The 15,737-nt window shown below is 37.1% G+C and overlaps 1 protein-coding gene across 5 annotated transcripts in view; it reads right to left on the bottom strand.

Annotated features, from left to right (window-relative positions):
* Positions 1–375: 375 nt before the first annotated feature.
* PHF3 (PHD finger protein 3) overlaps positions 376–15,737 on the bottom strand; it is an 84,991-nt gene continuing 69,629 nt past the window's right edge. For all 5 annotated transcript variants that reach the window (XM_032299842.1, XM_032299841.1, XM_032299845.1 and 2 more), the window contains 5 exons: positions 9,699–9,894; positions 8,459–8,606; positions 6,133–6,222; positions 3,784–3,979; positions 376–3,559 (listed from right to left, as the gene is read on the bottom strand). In XM_032299842.1, the coding sequence (XP_032155733.1) occupies positions 1,443–3,559; positions 3,784–3,979; positions 6,133–6,222; positions 8,459–8,606; positions 9,699–9,894 (2,747 nt within the window). In that variant the 3' untranslated portion in view covers positions 376–1,442. The remainder of the gene's footprint in view (positions 3,560–3,783; positions 3,980–6,132; positions 6,223–8,458; positions 8,607–9,698; positions 9,895–15,737) is intronic.

Genomic DNA, 15,737 nt, shown 5'->3' with positions numbered 1-15,737 from the left:
CTTCTCTCCAGCAAAAACAACAAGGATAATTCTGTTTCAAAACCAATTTTTAACTTTAATCTTTAAGTTCTTTAGGAAAACAATCAATTTTTGTGGATTTATATTTTTCTTCATTAATATAGGTAAGTAAATATACTGAGTTCTCTTTCTTCTGTTTTTTGGGTTTTTTCAGTCTCATATATCAACATCATTTGGTACCTCCTGCTTTAAATTATTGCCATCAAAACCATGTGTTTTAGGATGTAAATAAATTTAGATATGAATTAACAATAGCCTCTTCATATGCTTTCAAGTGAAACTGGCATATGAAACTATATAGTTACTATACAAACTAGGCTAAATCACATTTATAAAAAGATTCAAAACACATTTCTCTTAAAGTTCTGTGGTTTTAAATTTTAATCATTAATGAGTCAGAGTACCAAACTGTGATGGTGTAAAAGTTTTCGAAACTTATCTATAAAGTGGGTTATAGCTGCACAGTGTTTCATAGGTGATTCTACATTCTAGCCTCTTCAGAACTACACAGTTCATCTCAGCCTATCATTTAAGATTTTAAAAAATTGTTTTTCCTCTCATCTAATGCCTGACATAGATAGTCTATATGTTCTTGGCTCAGTAAGAGAAAAACAATGTCTGAAGGTAATTAAAGCTTTAAAGAAGAAATTCTTCTACTGCTGAATTTCAAGTCACACACACAAAATAGGTGAGAAATTCTTTTATCATATTTAGAATCAAAATATCCCTTAAAATATTTACATTTTACAGTAAAAAGGATAGGAAAACACAAGATCATGTACAAGCTTAAGTATTCAAGTTTCTGAAGAGCCAAAAATGAAAATAATGGCCTACCACAAAGCTGTAGTATATGGTAATAAGTGACTTCAATGAGTGCAGATTAAAGCAATAAATGTACCCCTTGGGCTTCTGATTCTTGGTCAAAACTGCTCAACTAAATGATTAGCATAATCTGATTATTAAGTTGCTTGGATTTTTGCTGCTCCTCTACGGTTTCTTTAAAAACAGTGCAATTTAAAACAAACTTACAGAGCACACATTACTCCCAAATTAGTCATCATATAAAGGACATTCACTAGAGGCAGTAAATATATTCCATAGTTAACCATATTTACCAATTAAGGAATAAAACTAAAACTTCTAAGCCTTTATTGCATATTAATAAAACAAATCTTTGAATATACAGCAATGTAAAACTTTTAAAAATATTAAATTCCTAATAACTAGGGACAATTGGTATGAAGAAGGGATGATGAGCACTGGTACAGAACACTCTGCACCAACACACAGAATTCACTGTTGTGCAAATGACCAATAGTAAAAATTTTAAAGATGGCACAATCCTAGCAGGCAATCTTTCTTTTGTTTACAAGATACAACATTTAACAGTTATTTAAATGTAATCCTGAAGCAGCCTGCAAATTTTACCTTTTGCTTTTAGTTCTGTCAGTGTGGTCCCTATCTTTGTGGTACCTATCCCTGTCCTTTTCTCCTTCTCTATGTTTACTTTTCTCTCGTTCTTTGTCCTTCTCATAGTCTTCACTTTTAGGTTTATCTGGCTTCTTGTCTACATTCCTACCATCTCTGCTTGCTTTGCCATCTGTTCCTCGATCACCATGTGATAACCGTGCCCTCTCTTTATCTTTGTGCCCTTCCTCCCTGCTTTTTCTGTCTCTGTCTTTGTCTTGGCTTCTGTCTCTGCGTCTATGCCTTTCAGATTCTTGCTCCCATTCCTTTTCATGTCGCTCTCTTTTCAAGTGGTGTGAATCACTATAAAATCTCTGGCGGTCCCCTTTACCCCTATTAAATGGCCTATCCAGTTGCTGCTGGTCTTGCCTACCCCAAGGGTCACTATGGCGCCTTTCTGGTCTCCGAATGTCTTTAACCTGGTAAAAATTCTGCGGCCCTATATACCTTGATGCTTGTGAGACAGGACCCATCATACGCTGCGGCTGACCTGGGAGATGAACAACAGGTGGCCAGGGAACCATGGGATTTTGAGCAAAGCCAAAGCCTGGAGGGGGAAGTAATGGAGGTGGCAAATGTGGTGGAAATCCAAACATGCTTTGTGGGGGAAAATTAGGAGGCCCTGGAAATGGAAATCCAGATGGGCTAGACTTGAGATGTTGAAGGTTGGGCTGCTGTGGCCTCATGGGTGAAAAGTTTGTACTTGTTCTGGGGCTGGTGCTTCTGGAAGCAAAGGTGATGCTTTTAGAAGGAAATTCTGATGGACATGTGTTTCCAACTTCAAAATGAGATGCTGATCCTCTTCTAAATGGGTGCACAGTTTCAATATTTTGCATTAAAACATCTTCCTGTAAGGGTTTTGCTTGTTCTGCCTGAGAAGTCTGTATGTTTTCTACTGTTGGTGAGTTTTGTGCAACTTTTAAATTATCACTCTGCTGAACACATGAGTTTTTCTCTACAGAACACAACTTTTCCTCTATATTGATTTGTTCTGTTAAGTGCTCCTTGTTGTGTGATAGGCCAGGCAGGATGTGTTTTTCTCCATTCCGGCAACTATCACCATCTTTGCTTTCTGAAGCAGTTACGGGCTGACTTCGTCCAGCTGCCTGCCTAGGATCCCTTTTCAGGTTGATAAACTGTGGAGACCTTGTTGTATTAGCAACAAGGTTTTCACTACAACTCGCATTACCATCTGTGTTTCCTTTTCCTACACTGGATCTGCATGGAGAACTATTTGAAGTCTGGTTATCTTGCAAATTATTCTCTTGATCTTGCTGAAGCTGTCTTTTTAATGTTTTCTCTTTACTCTCCACCGTTTCCTCTTGTTTTGACTGAATTGATAAATTTGTTAAAAATGCTTCTGTAGAAACATCTGGTGGTTTACCTCTGAGACTAAGACTCGTCAAAGGCCCTGTAGAAATGGAAGGGGATCCTACTACTGATGTTTCTTCTCCCGTTACTACTGAATTATCTGTAGATTCTGAAAGATTATCTTCTTTAACTTTTATCTCCTTGTTTTCACCATCAGTTACTTCCACTTTATCTGTTTTCTCTATTTTCGAGTTGGCTTGCTCATTTAAAAATGGAATTTCTTTAAGAGTGTTTTGTTCTATCACTGACTGAGCCTGATCATATACTTGACCAGTGGTGCCCAAAAGGCTTTGAAGTATATCGTCCACAGGAAGAGGTTTATTTGCTAATTCCAGAGTAGTAGGTTGATTCTCCCAGCCAATTAATACGCCAGGGAGAAATCTTAAAGGTTTTGGTGGCTCCTGTTTGGTGACTTCCATTAAAGGTTCAACTGCTGCTGGAAGGTCTTCCTGAAGATTCTGCTGAGGTTTATTTCTCTGCTTGTGTAATACAGTTGTAAAAGAATTAAAAAAGTCATTTTCTTCCTCTGGTGCTGCTTCTGTTGAAACTTCTATTTTACTTTTTTTATCAGGTGGCAATGCTATCGGTGCACTTTCAGGAGTCTCAGCTATATGACTAGTACTAGCAGAGGCACTGTGCTGTCGCTTCAGTTTCTGACGAATAATTAAGCCCAACAATAGATTAGGTCTATGCAGTTCAAGCCCTGTATAAAACCAAAAACATCAATTAATTAATCACTTTTAATCATTACAAAAAAAAAGGGTAAAATTCTGCATCTAACTCATTACAGGATATTAAATGGTGTCTGGCCCTGTCAAGCCATCTCTAGAGGGCTGAATCCTGAGAAAGAAAGCAGAGTAAGTCTTTTCTCTGGTCCCACCACCCATGTTATTTCATTCTTATTCTATTATTAAAACGTATACCTACCAGGTCCATCAAAAGGCACAAGAGGGTGTGGAATTTTATCAGTGGCACCCAAAGGAATAAGGTACATATCTTTAACCTGCTTCATGTTGTTAGCAGCTACTCCATAGCGTTTTCTGCTACTGAAGTATGCAAACAGCAAAGTATAAGAAATTTGATCTTCTTCAGTTACTGGTGTGAAGCGAACCACACAAATTTCCTGTTCAAGAAAATAACAAATGATTAAGATAATAAGCTAAAGAGTAGCTTGGTTTTAAATACTATTTCTCAGTTAATAACACTCTATTGAACTTTATATTTATGGTACCAAATAACATGGTTTACCAACTTAAATACGGAAAATACTAAAAGGAAGTAACTCTTAAGAGCTTTACTGATCACATTAATAGATCTGTTTTACTGATGGCTTACATTTCTTATGGAAACATTAAGAAATGGAGTCCCGAGGTGATTAAACAATTTTTTGAAGGGGACAGATACAACTTGTCAGTGGCAGAGATGATACTGAAACCCAGGTCTTCTGATATCTATACTATATCCTGATTTCCAATGCTGTAACCACCACAAAGAGCTTCCTATGTTCTTGACCCACTGGGAACTAAGAGCACCCAACACTTCCACCCTACCATGCGTTTATATACACAAACAGACAAATCAACTAATAATCCAGTTAATAGGCACGAATTTAGGAATAAAAAGGGCTGGATGAAGAGACCTTAAATACATACAGATCATAAATTTTGTAAAGTAATTTGGCTTACTTAAGAATTTTCTTGCTTGCTTCTAGGTTCTTGACTTTGTTTCAGATAGAAAAGACAGTCCTAGCCATCCAATAAACATCACATTTTCCAGCCTCCAATAAAGCACATAGCCATCAAATAAACAAGCTATTTCCCAGCCTCCCTAGCAGCTATGTATGGCTATGTGACTAGGTTCTTTCCAATGGAAGTTGTTGGCTGCAATTTGTAATTAATTTGGTAGCATTAGAAAACAGTTCTTTCCAATGGAAGTTGATGATTACAATTTGTAATTAATTTGGTACTGTTAGAAACAAATTTTTTTCATGATGGTATATGGTTGAAATGAGAGAGCCAGATTTGCTGCAAAGCCTAAAAACTGATGCAAGCTCCTAACGAAACAGGTGAATGAGCTGAAATATGACTCCATTTCTTATAAAATGTCATCTAAGCTGCCCTCTTTTAGAGTAAAAATCAGCATACGTATGTTAGTAACAACTATTACAGCATTTAAATCTGTTCAGTTGGAGATATACTATAAAGTGTTAGATTCAAGATGATTCAATTCTTGGATTCAAGTGTGATATATGTGGATTCAAGAGTGATTCTCAAAATGTCCAAGAGTAATACTACTCATTTTTATTAGTGCTTTAAAGTTTATTTGTATTTTAATGCTGTATCATTTTAAATTCTAAAATCTGTATTGGAACAAAATATTCTTTTCAGCTTAAGGTTATGCATTTTGGATCACTCCAAAGAAAAACTAGAGACTTCTAGGAAAAGAGGTAGAAAAGTAACATTCATTTATTCAAGACTTCAACATTTACTGAAACCTGTAATATAGTAGATACTATCGCATCCACTAGAGGGAAAAACGATTTCTTCTAATGATTAAATTTTCCTCTGTAATAATTTTCTGTAAGTTAAAAAAAAAAAAAAATAGAGAGAGATAAAGGAAGAGGAGAAATATTACTGTGATAGACGCATTTCATAGTATCTTTTCTCCTTTCCTCCTATTACTACTGAGAAGCCCTTAACTTTTAGCTGGGTACATAGCCATCCAATAAACATGACATTTCCCAGCCTCCCTAGCAGCTATGTATGGCTACGTGACTAGGTTCTTTCCAATGGAAGCTGATGACTGCAATCTGCCTCTGAAACAACTAGATAGGTATTCGTCATTTACTCCTATTTGGTATGTTTGACTGATGAGGACAACATTCCAATTAACTTCTATATTCTTAGAGTCACTATATTTTATAGTCTCTTTTTTTGCAACAGCTTAGCTGTGCCCTAACTCAAACAGATGTCTATAACAGAAGCAAGGCAAAATTCCAGGGTGAATCTCAATAATTACTCTAAAACATTTCTTCTAAAACATTAAGAGAAGCCACAAACAGTGCATCCCAGAAGAGGAGAGGAAAAAAAGAAATGCTATATTCTTTAGTCTCCTCAGCAAATGGCTTTAGTTCAGTTTTGTGAGGTATATTATGCAGACTGAAAATGTGTATTGCCTCCTTTCCCCAGGAGACCTTGCACTCTTGCATAAGAATTCTGAACTGTTTCCCTCCTAAACATTTTCCCATGCTGGCATAGTGAAAAAAGTTTTCCTCACCTTGGTTCCTGATGCTTTTATTTTTTCCACATAATCCCAAACTGTCTGAGGTGATATCCTGCCACCTACTTGAATACTATCTGGTAGGTCCTGTGGTTAAAAAAAAAAAAAAAGAGAGATCAATATATATATAGAATATCTTTATTATGACATTAATAATTCAAACAAATTGGTTCTAAGACTAATTTGAAACAGTAATAAAAAGTCAGTAAGATTATAAAAAATACATCAGAAAACACACAATAGACAGAACAATTTGGTTTTACTTAAAATGCCAACTACAAATGACTGATAGGCCTAAAATACAGCTACTAAGAAAAATTCTGAGTTCTGCTCAATCTCGCTATGAAAGATGGGAATGGGAAGCAAGGGCAAACATACCACCTTACCAATTCAGGAAGAACACCGCACATTCCAGAATATTAGGAGAGACTATAACCTCCCCTTTTGGTAGTAGGAGGCAGGAACATTCCTTAATAATTAACAGCTGAATTTCAAAGGTTACCAAATATAATTACAGAGTGTATTTTTGCACAGAGGAGAATAATATTGTAATCATTTAAGGTTTTTTTTTTTTTTTAAAGGCACAATCTTTCTGAAAACAAATGACTACACATAAAAGCAATTAAGAATCTTTAAAACTTTCTTTAGTACATTCCTATTTTTTCCATGATGACTGAGAAAAATCATAAAAACATAATTGATATTAAATTCAATTTAGTTTATTCAATTATTAACTACTTCAAAATATTTTGTTTGGGAGTTTAGTCCCAAACTAAAAACAAGTACAAAATGGAAGTGAAAATCTGGAAAGCAATCATATAAAAACTGTGTCTCAGAAGGGAAAATAATTATGTTTAAAATCAAAGGATTTTATAGTTAAGGGCTTAACTCTCCATTTAAAGGAACAATTATGTTCACCATGGACTGACCAAACATTAAATTTCTAAACAGATTTATTCAGAAACACCATTTCATTTTTCTCTTATAAAACTCACATTTTAAAAATATTTATCAAGCAAACTGTATATAAAAGTGATTAGGCTGTTTATTAACTGAAAACACTGCTAGGCCGGGTGTGGTGGCTCACATCTGTAATTCCAGTACTCTGGGAGGCAGAGGCAGACAGATCACTTGAGGTCAGGAGTTCAAGACCAGCCTGGCCAACATGGTGAAACCCGTTTCTACTAAAAATACAAAAATTAGCAGGTGTGGTGACGCATACCTATAATCCCAGCTATCTGGGAGGCTGAGACCAGAGAATGGCTTGAACCCAGGAGGCAGAGGTTGCAGTAAGTGGAGATCATGCTACTGCACTGCAGCCTGGGCAACACAGCAAGGCTGTCTCAAAAAACAAACAAACAAACAAAAACCACAATGGCTAACCAAATAAACTGATCCACATTATATAAACAGTATTACATTGAATTAAACTAATTCCAGCCTAATCCAAAGAAAAGTTTATGTTAGCCTTTAAAAAAATAGACATATATGATTTAGGCTTTTTGAAATAATACATGGAGTTTTAAAAAATCTTTTAATTCTTTAAAATAAGCAAATGGAGAATAAATAAGAAAGGTCAGATATGAACAAAATAGCAAAATATGATCTCAATATAAATACAACATATAGGTACTGATTTATTTTCCTTCCATACACATATGAAAATATATTTCCTTCAAAGTAGTTCAAAAATGTCATCTCATTTATCACATTATATTACTGCTGCTTATTTTCCATAAATACTACATAATAGTTTCTTCCTATTTCCCTCAGGTGTAAAACCAACCAAGAGTACTGCTTGCAGCAATTACGGTCACTAGTCTCACTAGTTTTCAAATAGCTGTAAAGCTTCAACTCCCAGTCTACAAAAACCACATTCACAGAATAGGCAGATAAAAACTGTAGTCATGAAGCTGGGGAAACATAAACAGTGGGGAAAACAGAAGACTTGTTCAACAATAAAAAAATCTTCTTAATGGGTTAACATTAAAAGCCAAAAATGTGTAAATCTTTTATTTAAGTGTGTATCCAAAGAAAAACTTGGATATCCATATAGACTCTCATTGATTTTTAATTCTCTGACACAGTGAGGTAGCACACCTTGAGAAAAGTTCAGGACACAGGAGTTTAAAACTTTTGGAGTGTAGTTTCTTTTTACAATTCTAAAGATCCATTTGTTAATTCGTAATTTTATTACTTGAACTGTTTAAGAATCACTGTTAATACATATTTTTATTACTAACTCCGCCTTATTTCCCTGTCTATTACTTTCAGAAACACACATATCAATTCATGCACAGAAGAGCAGAAAAGTTCACAGTACCTCTGTCAAGTATTCAGGGGAGCCAGATACAGGATAGGCTTTGGTAACAAATTTTGCCACAGAAGGCATGTTGATAAAACCTTTCCAGATGAAGTTCAATCGAGCCAGAAAGGTAGACTCAACCTCAACAGTTCCAGGCATCTCTGGACTAGAAAATGATATGAAAAAGTCTAAAGACAAGCTGATGAATAAGTTGATTTCCTACTTAGACATCGTTATTTTAGCAGGTGATGAAGACCAAAATATGAGGCTACTGACAAAGAGTTCACACTTTCATTTTATAAAATTACATTCATATTTAAATAATAATGTTTTACAAAATCTTCCCTCTTGGCTGAAGCATTTCTTCTTTAATAATCTATCCCTGACTTTTGAGACCAGCACAATAATAATAATTTTTTTTTTTTTGAGACAGAGTCTCACTCTGTTGCCTAGGCTGGAGCGCAGTGGCACCTTCTCGGCTCACTGCAACCTCCGCCTCCTGCGTTCAAGCGATTCTCCCGCCTCTGCCTCTTGAGTAGCTGGGATTACAAGCACATGCCACCACACCAGGCTAATTTTTGTATTTTTAGTAGAGACGTGGTTAGACCATTTTGCTCAGGCTGGTCTTGAACTCTTGACCTTGTGATCCGCCCGCCTCAGCCTCCCAAAGTGCTGACTTTTAGGACCAGCACAATTATTATTATTATTAATTTTTTTTTTTTTTTTTTTTTTTTTTTGGGGGGGGCAAGATTATTCTTGTGTTTTCACCCGGGCTGGAATGCAATTGCGTGATCTTGGCTTACTGAAACCTCCACCTCCCAGGTTCAAGCAATTCTCCTGCCTCAGCCTCCTGAGTAGCTGGGATTTCAGGTGCACACCACCCACTCAGCTAATTTGTATTTTTAGTAGAGATGGGACTTCACCATGTTGGTCAGGCTGGTCTTGAACTCCTGACCTCATAATCCACCACCTTGGCCTCCCAAAGTGCTAGGATTACAGGCGTGAGCCACTGCACCCAGCCAAAATCAACACAATTAAAGAGAATTCTAAAGCGGTTTTCCCACACACTCATATCTCTCACTCAAACCACTCAAAATAAATTTACTTTCAAAGTCTTATCTCAAAGTACAGGAAAGCACAGTTACTTTCTCAAATGAAAAGTTCCCAATATGTCACTTTTCTGTTTGTGAAGATTTGCAAGTATAATCTGGTAAAGATCTATAATGAGTATTACAGAATTTATAACAGAGAAAATTACCGTGGAGCAGGAGAGAATGTTGATTTTGGAGATTCTTGTTTCTCCTCCTCAAAGAATTCAGAAGCCAAAATATTTGAGGTTGAAGACAATGCATCTGCTATACTTTCTGCTTCATTGTCTGAATGTTTACGAGCTACTCCTACAACAACTTTTACTTTTTTTGGAGAGAGATCATCTACAGGTGGTGCCATTCGACCTAAGCCCAGAATACACCAAAAGAAACCAGTTGTTGTTAACTGCAATTTTCACAACTTGACCCAGTTTCATTTTCTAAAGTTTTTCAGGTTCTATGATTTGATTGCTGAGTAACCATACATTTCCTCGGGTAATATCTAACTGTCATCATTTAGTTATATTACAACCACATTTAAGAATCAGCAGAAAATTCACCTGTGTTCTTCCCACTGCCTGCCCTCTTCTATATACAGTGATCTAAGCTTATCTGAAATGAAATTCAAAGCAAATCGTGCATGGTTCTACCTGTAATAAAGTTAATTTTCCCTTAAAATCACTTTATAATTATTTCCTACATGTAAAACTTACATGAGAAAATATGAAAAAGATTAGCAGTCCCCAACCTTTTTCTTACCAGGAACCAGTTTCATGGAAGACAATTTTGGATGGTGGATGAGGGGAGAGATGGTTTCAGGATCAAACTGTTAAACCTCAGATCATCAACCATTAATAGTTAGATTCTCATAAGGAGCACACAACCTATATCCTTCACATGTGCATTTCACAATAGGGTTTGCGCTCCTATGAGAATCTAATGCAACCACTGATCTGACAGGAGGCCAAGCTCAGGCTATGGTAATGCTCAATCGCCTGCCAGTCACCTCCAGCTGTGCAACCCAGTTACTAACAGGCCATAGACCAGTACAGGTTTGTGGCCCTGGGGGCTTTGGACCCCTGGACTAGAGAGTGTAATTCCTGTCTTAGTGATGTGAAAACTTAGAAGAAGAGAATGTTAAACAACTCAAACAAGCTAAAATAAAAATATTATTACTAGAACCTAAAACAGGTTTCTTAGTTCTCTGACAATTATCTTTTAACTAAACCACACCAAATTCCAATAGTCTTGAGAAGAACTAAGACAAATCTTTATATCTGTATCCAAGTTTGGATTATCAGCAACAGTTCACGACTATACATGCCTGAAGAGGTATTTCACCAGAGAAGCTATACAGATGGCATATAAGCATGAAAAGATGCTCCACATATGTCATCAGGAAAATGCAAAAGTAAAACAACAGAGAGGTATCACTACACAACTATTAGAATGGCCAAAATCTAGAATACTGACAAGACCAAATGCTAGCAAGGATGTGGAGCAATAGGAACTCTCATCTATTGCTGGAGGGAAGGTTAAAATGGCACGGCCTCTGTGAAAAATAGTTTGGAGGTTTCTCAAAAGATAAACACACTCTTAACATACAATCCAGCAATTGTGCTCCATGGTATTGACCCAAAGAAGCTGAAAACAAATCCACACGAAAGCTGCATACAGATGTTTATACTAGTTTTATTCGTAATTGCCAAAACTTGGAATAAAACAAGATCTCCTGTAGCAAGTGACTGGATAAATGAGCTATATATCCAGAAAATGGAATATATTATTCAATGCTACAAAGAATGAGCTATCTATCAGGCCATGAAAAGACATAGAGGAACCTTAAATGCATATTACTAAGTGAAAGTAGCCAATGTGAAAATGTTACATACTAGATGATTCCAACTATACAATATTCTAAAAAAGGCAAAACTACAGTGACACTGAAAAGATCAGAGGTTTCCAGGGGTTGGTGGGGGTGCTGGGGGAAATGATTGACAGACAGAGTAAAGATGATTTTTAGGACAGTGAAAATACTCTGTATACTACTATAATACCAGGTCCATGTCTTTAACATCTATCCATAACCACTGAATGTACAACTCTAAGAGTGAGCGCCAACGTAAACTATGGATCTGGGGTTGTTATTTTTCAATGTAGATTCATCAGCTATAATAACTGCACCACTCTAGTGTGGGATGTTGATAACAGTGGAGACTATGCATGTATGGAGCAGCAGTTATATCGGAAATCTCTGTGACTTCCTCTCGATTTTGCTAGGAACCTAAAATTGCTCTTAAAAATAAACAGCTTTTTTATAAAAAGTAATTTCGGTTTCTGATTTGTCTGTTATATATAATAATAAAATATAAACACTATTTTACTCCTTTCCTGGAGTAAATGACAGTATCCTACTGCCCACAATTTCAGATGTTCATTCTAATGGTTAAATTCCTGTCATCTGGTGGGACTGATCCCAGATGTCTGATTAGGAGTAGCTCAGGATTGCAGCTCCCAGCAAAAGTGCGAAGGATTGCGGGGAAGTTCACACAGCAGCTGGGCGGAGACCATAGCAGCTCAGCAAAGCCTCTGCAGGCAGACTGTGACTAGGATGCGTCCACGTGGGGCAGGGCGGCCCTGAAAAAAGGCAGCAGCATGACAGAAACTTACAAATAAAGCCCTAACTCCCTGGGACAGAGCACCTGGGGGAAAAAAAAAGGCATTTATGAGTTCTGCTGCAGCAGACTTAAATGTGCCTGCCCAGCAGCTCTGAATGAACAATGGAGCTCACAGCTCAGCACTTGAGCTTCTATAAAGGACAGACTGTCTCCTCAAGCAGCTACCTGACCCCCACATATCCAAAGAGTCACCTCATAAAGGAGAACTCAGACTGACATCTGGCAGGTAGCTTTCTGGAACAAAGATAGCAGAAGGAGAAACTAGCAGCAACCCTTACTGTTCTGCAGCCACTGCAGGTGATCCCCAGGCAAGCAGGGCCTAGAATGGACCTCAGCAGTCCTACAGCAGAGGGGCCTAGAAAGAAAACTAAGAAACAGAAAGAAAACTAAGAAAGAAATAATTTCATCATCAACAAACTGGACGTCCACTCAGAGACCCAATCTGAAAGTCAACAACTACAAAGACGACAGAAGGATAAATCCACAAAGATGGGAAGAAACCAGCGCAAAAAGGATGAAAACACCCAAAACCAGAACACCTCTCCTCCTCCAAGAGATCACAACTCCTCACCAGCTAGGGAACAAGGCTGGATGGAGAATGAGTGTGATGAATTGACAGAAAAAGGCTTCAGAAGGTGAGTAATAAGAAACTTCTCTGAGCTAAAACATCATGACAACCCAAGTCAAAGAAATTAAGAACCTTGAAAAAAGATTTGACGAAATGCTAATGAGAATGGACAACTTAGAGAGGAATATAAGTGAATTGACGGAGCTGAAAAACACAACACAAGAACTTTGCAAACCATACACAAGTTTCAACAGCCAAACTGACCAAGCAGAAGAAAGGGTATCAGAGGTCAAAGATCAACTCAATGAAATAAAACGAGAAGGCAAGATTAGAGAAAAAAGGGTAAAAAGGAATGAACAAAGTCTCCAAGAAATGTGGGACTATGTGAAAGGACCTAATCTACGTTTGATAGGTGTACCTGAAACTGACGGAGAGAATGAATCCAAGCTGGAAAATACTCTTCAGGATATTATCCAGGAAAACTTCCCCAACCTAGCAAGGCGGGCCAATATTCAAGTCCAGGAAATAAAGAGAACACCACAAAGATATTCCTCAAGAAGAGCAAACCCAAGGCACATAATCGTCAGATTCACCAGGGTTGAAATGAAGGAGAAAATGCTAAGGGCAGCCAGAGAGAAAGGTTGGGTTACCAACAAAGGGAAGCCCATCAGACTCAGAGCAGATCTCTCAGCAGAAACCCTACAAGCCAGAAGAGAGTGGGGTCCAATATTCAACATCCTTAAAGAAAAGAACTTTCAACCCAGAATTTCGTATCCAGCCAAACTAAGCTTCATAAGTGAAAGAGAAATAAAATCCTTTACAAACAAGCAATTACTCAGAGATTTTGTCACCACCAGGCCTGCTTTACAAGAGCTCCTGAAAGAAGCACTAAACATAGAAAGGAACAACCAGTACCAGCAACTACGAAAACATACCCAATTGGTAAAGAACATCGATGTAATGAAGAAACTGCATCAACTAACGAGCAACACAGCCAGCTAGCATCAAAATGGCAGTATCAAATTCACACATAACAATATTAACCCTAAACGTAAATGGGTTAAATGCCCCAATAAAAAGACAGACTGTCAAATTGGATAAAAAGAAAAAACCCATTGGTGTGTTGTATCCAGGAAACTCATCTCACATGCAAGGATACACAAAGTCTCAAAATAAAGGGATGGAGGAAGATTTTCCAAGCAAACAGACAGCAAAAAAAAAGCAGGAGTTGCGATTCTCTTGGATAAAACAGACTTTAAACCAACAAAGATCAAAAGAGACAAAGAAGGACATTACATAATAGTAAAAGGATCAATGCAACAAGAATAGCTAACAAACCTAAATATATACCCACCCAATACAGGAGGAGCCAGATACATAAAGCAAGTTCTTAATGACTAAGAAGAGGCTTAGACTCCCACACAATAATAGTGGGAGACTTTAACACCCCATTGTCAGTATTAGATCAACAAGACAGCAAATTGACCAGGATATCGAGGACTTGAACTCAGACCTGGACCAAGCAAACCTAATAGACATTTACAGAACTCTCCACCCCAAATCCGCAGAATATACATTCTTCTCAGCACCACATTACACCTACTCTAAAACTGACCACGTAATTGGAAGTAAATCACTCCTCAGCAAATGCAAAACAATGGAAATCATAACAAACAGTCTCTGAGACCACACTACAATCAAGTTAGTACTCAGAATTCAGAAACTAACTCAGAACCGCACAGCTTCACGGAAACTGAACAACTGGCTCTCAAATGTTGACTGGATAAACAATGAAATGAAGGCAGAAATAAAGATGCTCTTTGAAACCAATGAGAACAAAGACACAACATACCAGAATCTCTGGGACACATTTAAAACAGTGTCTAGAGGAAAATATATAGCAATAAATGCCCACATAAGAAGGAAGGAAAGATCTAAAATCGACACCCTATCATCAAAATTGAAAGAGCTAGAGAAGCAAGATAAAAAAAACTCAAATCCTAGTGGAAGACAAGAAATAACTAAGGTCAAAGCAGAACTGAAGGAGATAGAGACACAAAAAACCCTTCAAAAAAATCAATAAATCCAGGAACTGGTTTTTCGAAAAGATCAACAAAATAGACCACTAGCCAGATTAATAAAAAAGAAAAGAGAGAATAATCAAATAGATGCAATAAAAAAACGATAAAGGGGATATCACCACAGATTCCACAGAAATACAAACCATCATCAGAGATTATTACAAACAATTCTATGCACATAAACAAGTAAAACTGGAAAAAATAGATGAATTCCTGGACACTTGCATCCTCCCAAGCCTAAACCAGGAAGAAGTCAAAATCCTGAACAGACCAATAAAATAAGGGCAGAAGTTAAGGTAGCAATTAACAGCCTACCACCCAAAAAAAGCCCAGGTCCAGATGGGTTCACAGCTGAATTCTACCAGACATACAGAGAGGAGCTGTTACCATTCCTTCTGAAACTATTCCAAACAATACAAAAAAAGGGAATCCTTCCCAAATCATTTTATGAGATCAACATCATCCTGATACCAAAACGAGGCAGAGACTCAGCAAGAAAAGAAAACTTGAGGCCAATATCCTTGATGAACATAGATGTAAAAATCTTCAATAAAATACTGGCAAACCGATTTTAACAGCACATCAAAAAGCTTATCCACAATGATCAAGTAGGCTTCATCCTGGGGATGCAAGGCTGGTTCAACATACGCAAGTCTATATAAACGTAATTCACCACATAAACAGAACCAAAGACAAAAACCAAATGATTATCTCAATTGATGCAGAGAAGGCCTTTGACAAAATTCAACAGCGCTTTTTGCTAAAAACCCTCAATAAACTAGGTATTGATGGAACGTATCTCAAAATAATAAACACTATTTACGACAAACCAACAGCCAATATCATACTGAATAGGCAAAAACTGGAAGAATTCCCTTTGAA

This window comes from Sapajus apella, unplaced genomic scaffold, assembly GCF_009761245.1.
Source record: "Sapajus apella isolate SASKATOON/1434 unplaced genomic scaffold, GSC_monkey_1.0 scaffold41, whole genome shotgun sequence".
Lineage (NCBI taxonomy): Eukaryota > Metazoa > Chordata > Mammalia > Primates > Cebidae > Sapajus > Sapajus apella.
The sequence above is the reverse complement of the archived record's forward strand: the minus strand, read 5'-3'. Positions and strand labels throughout refer to the sequence as shown.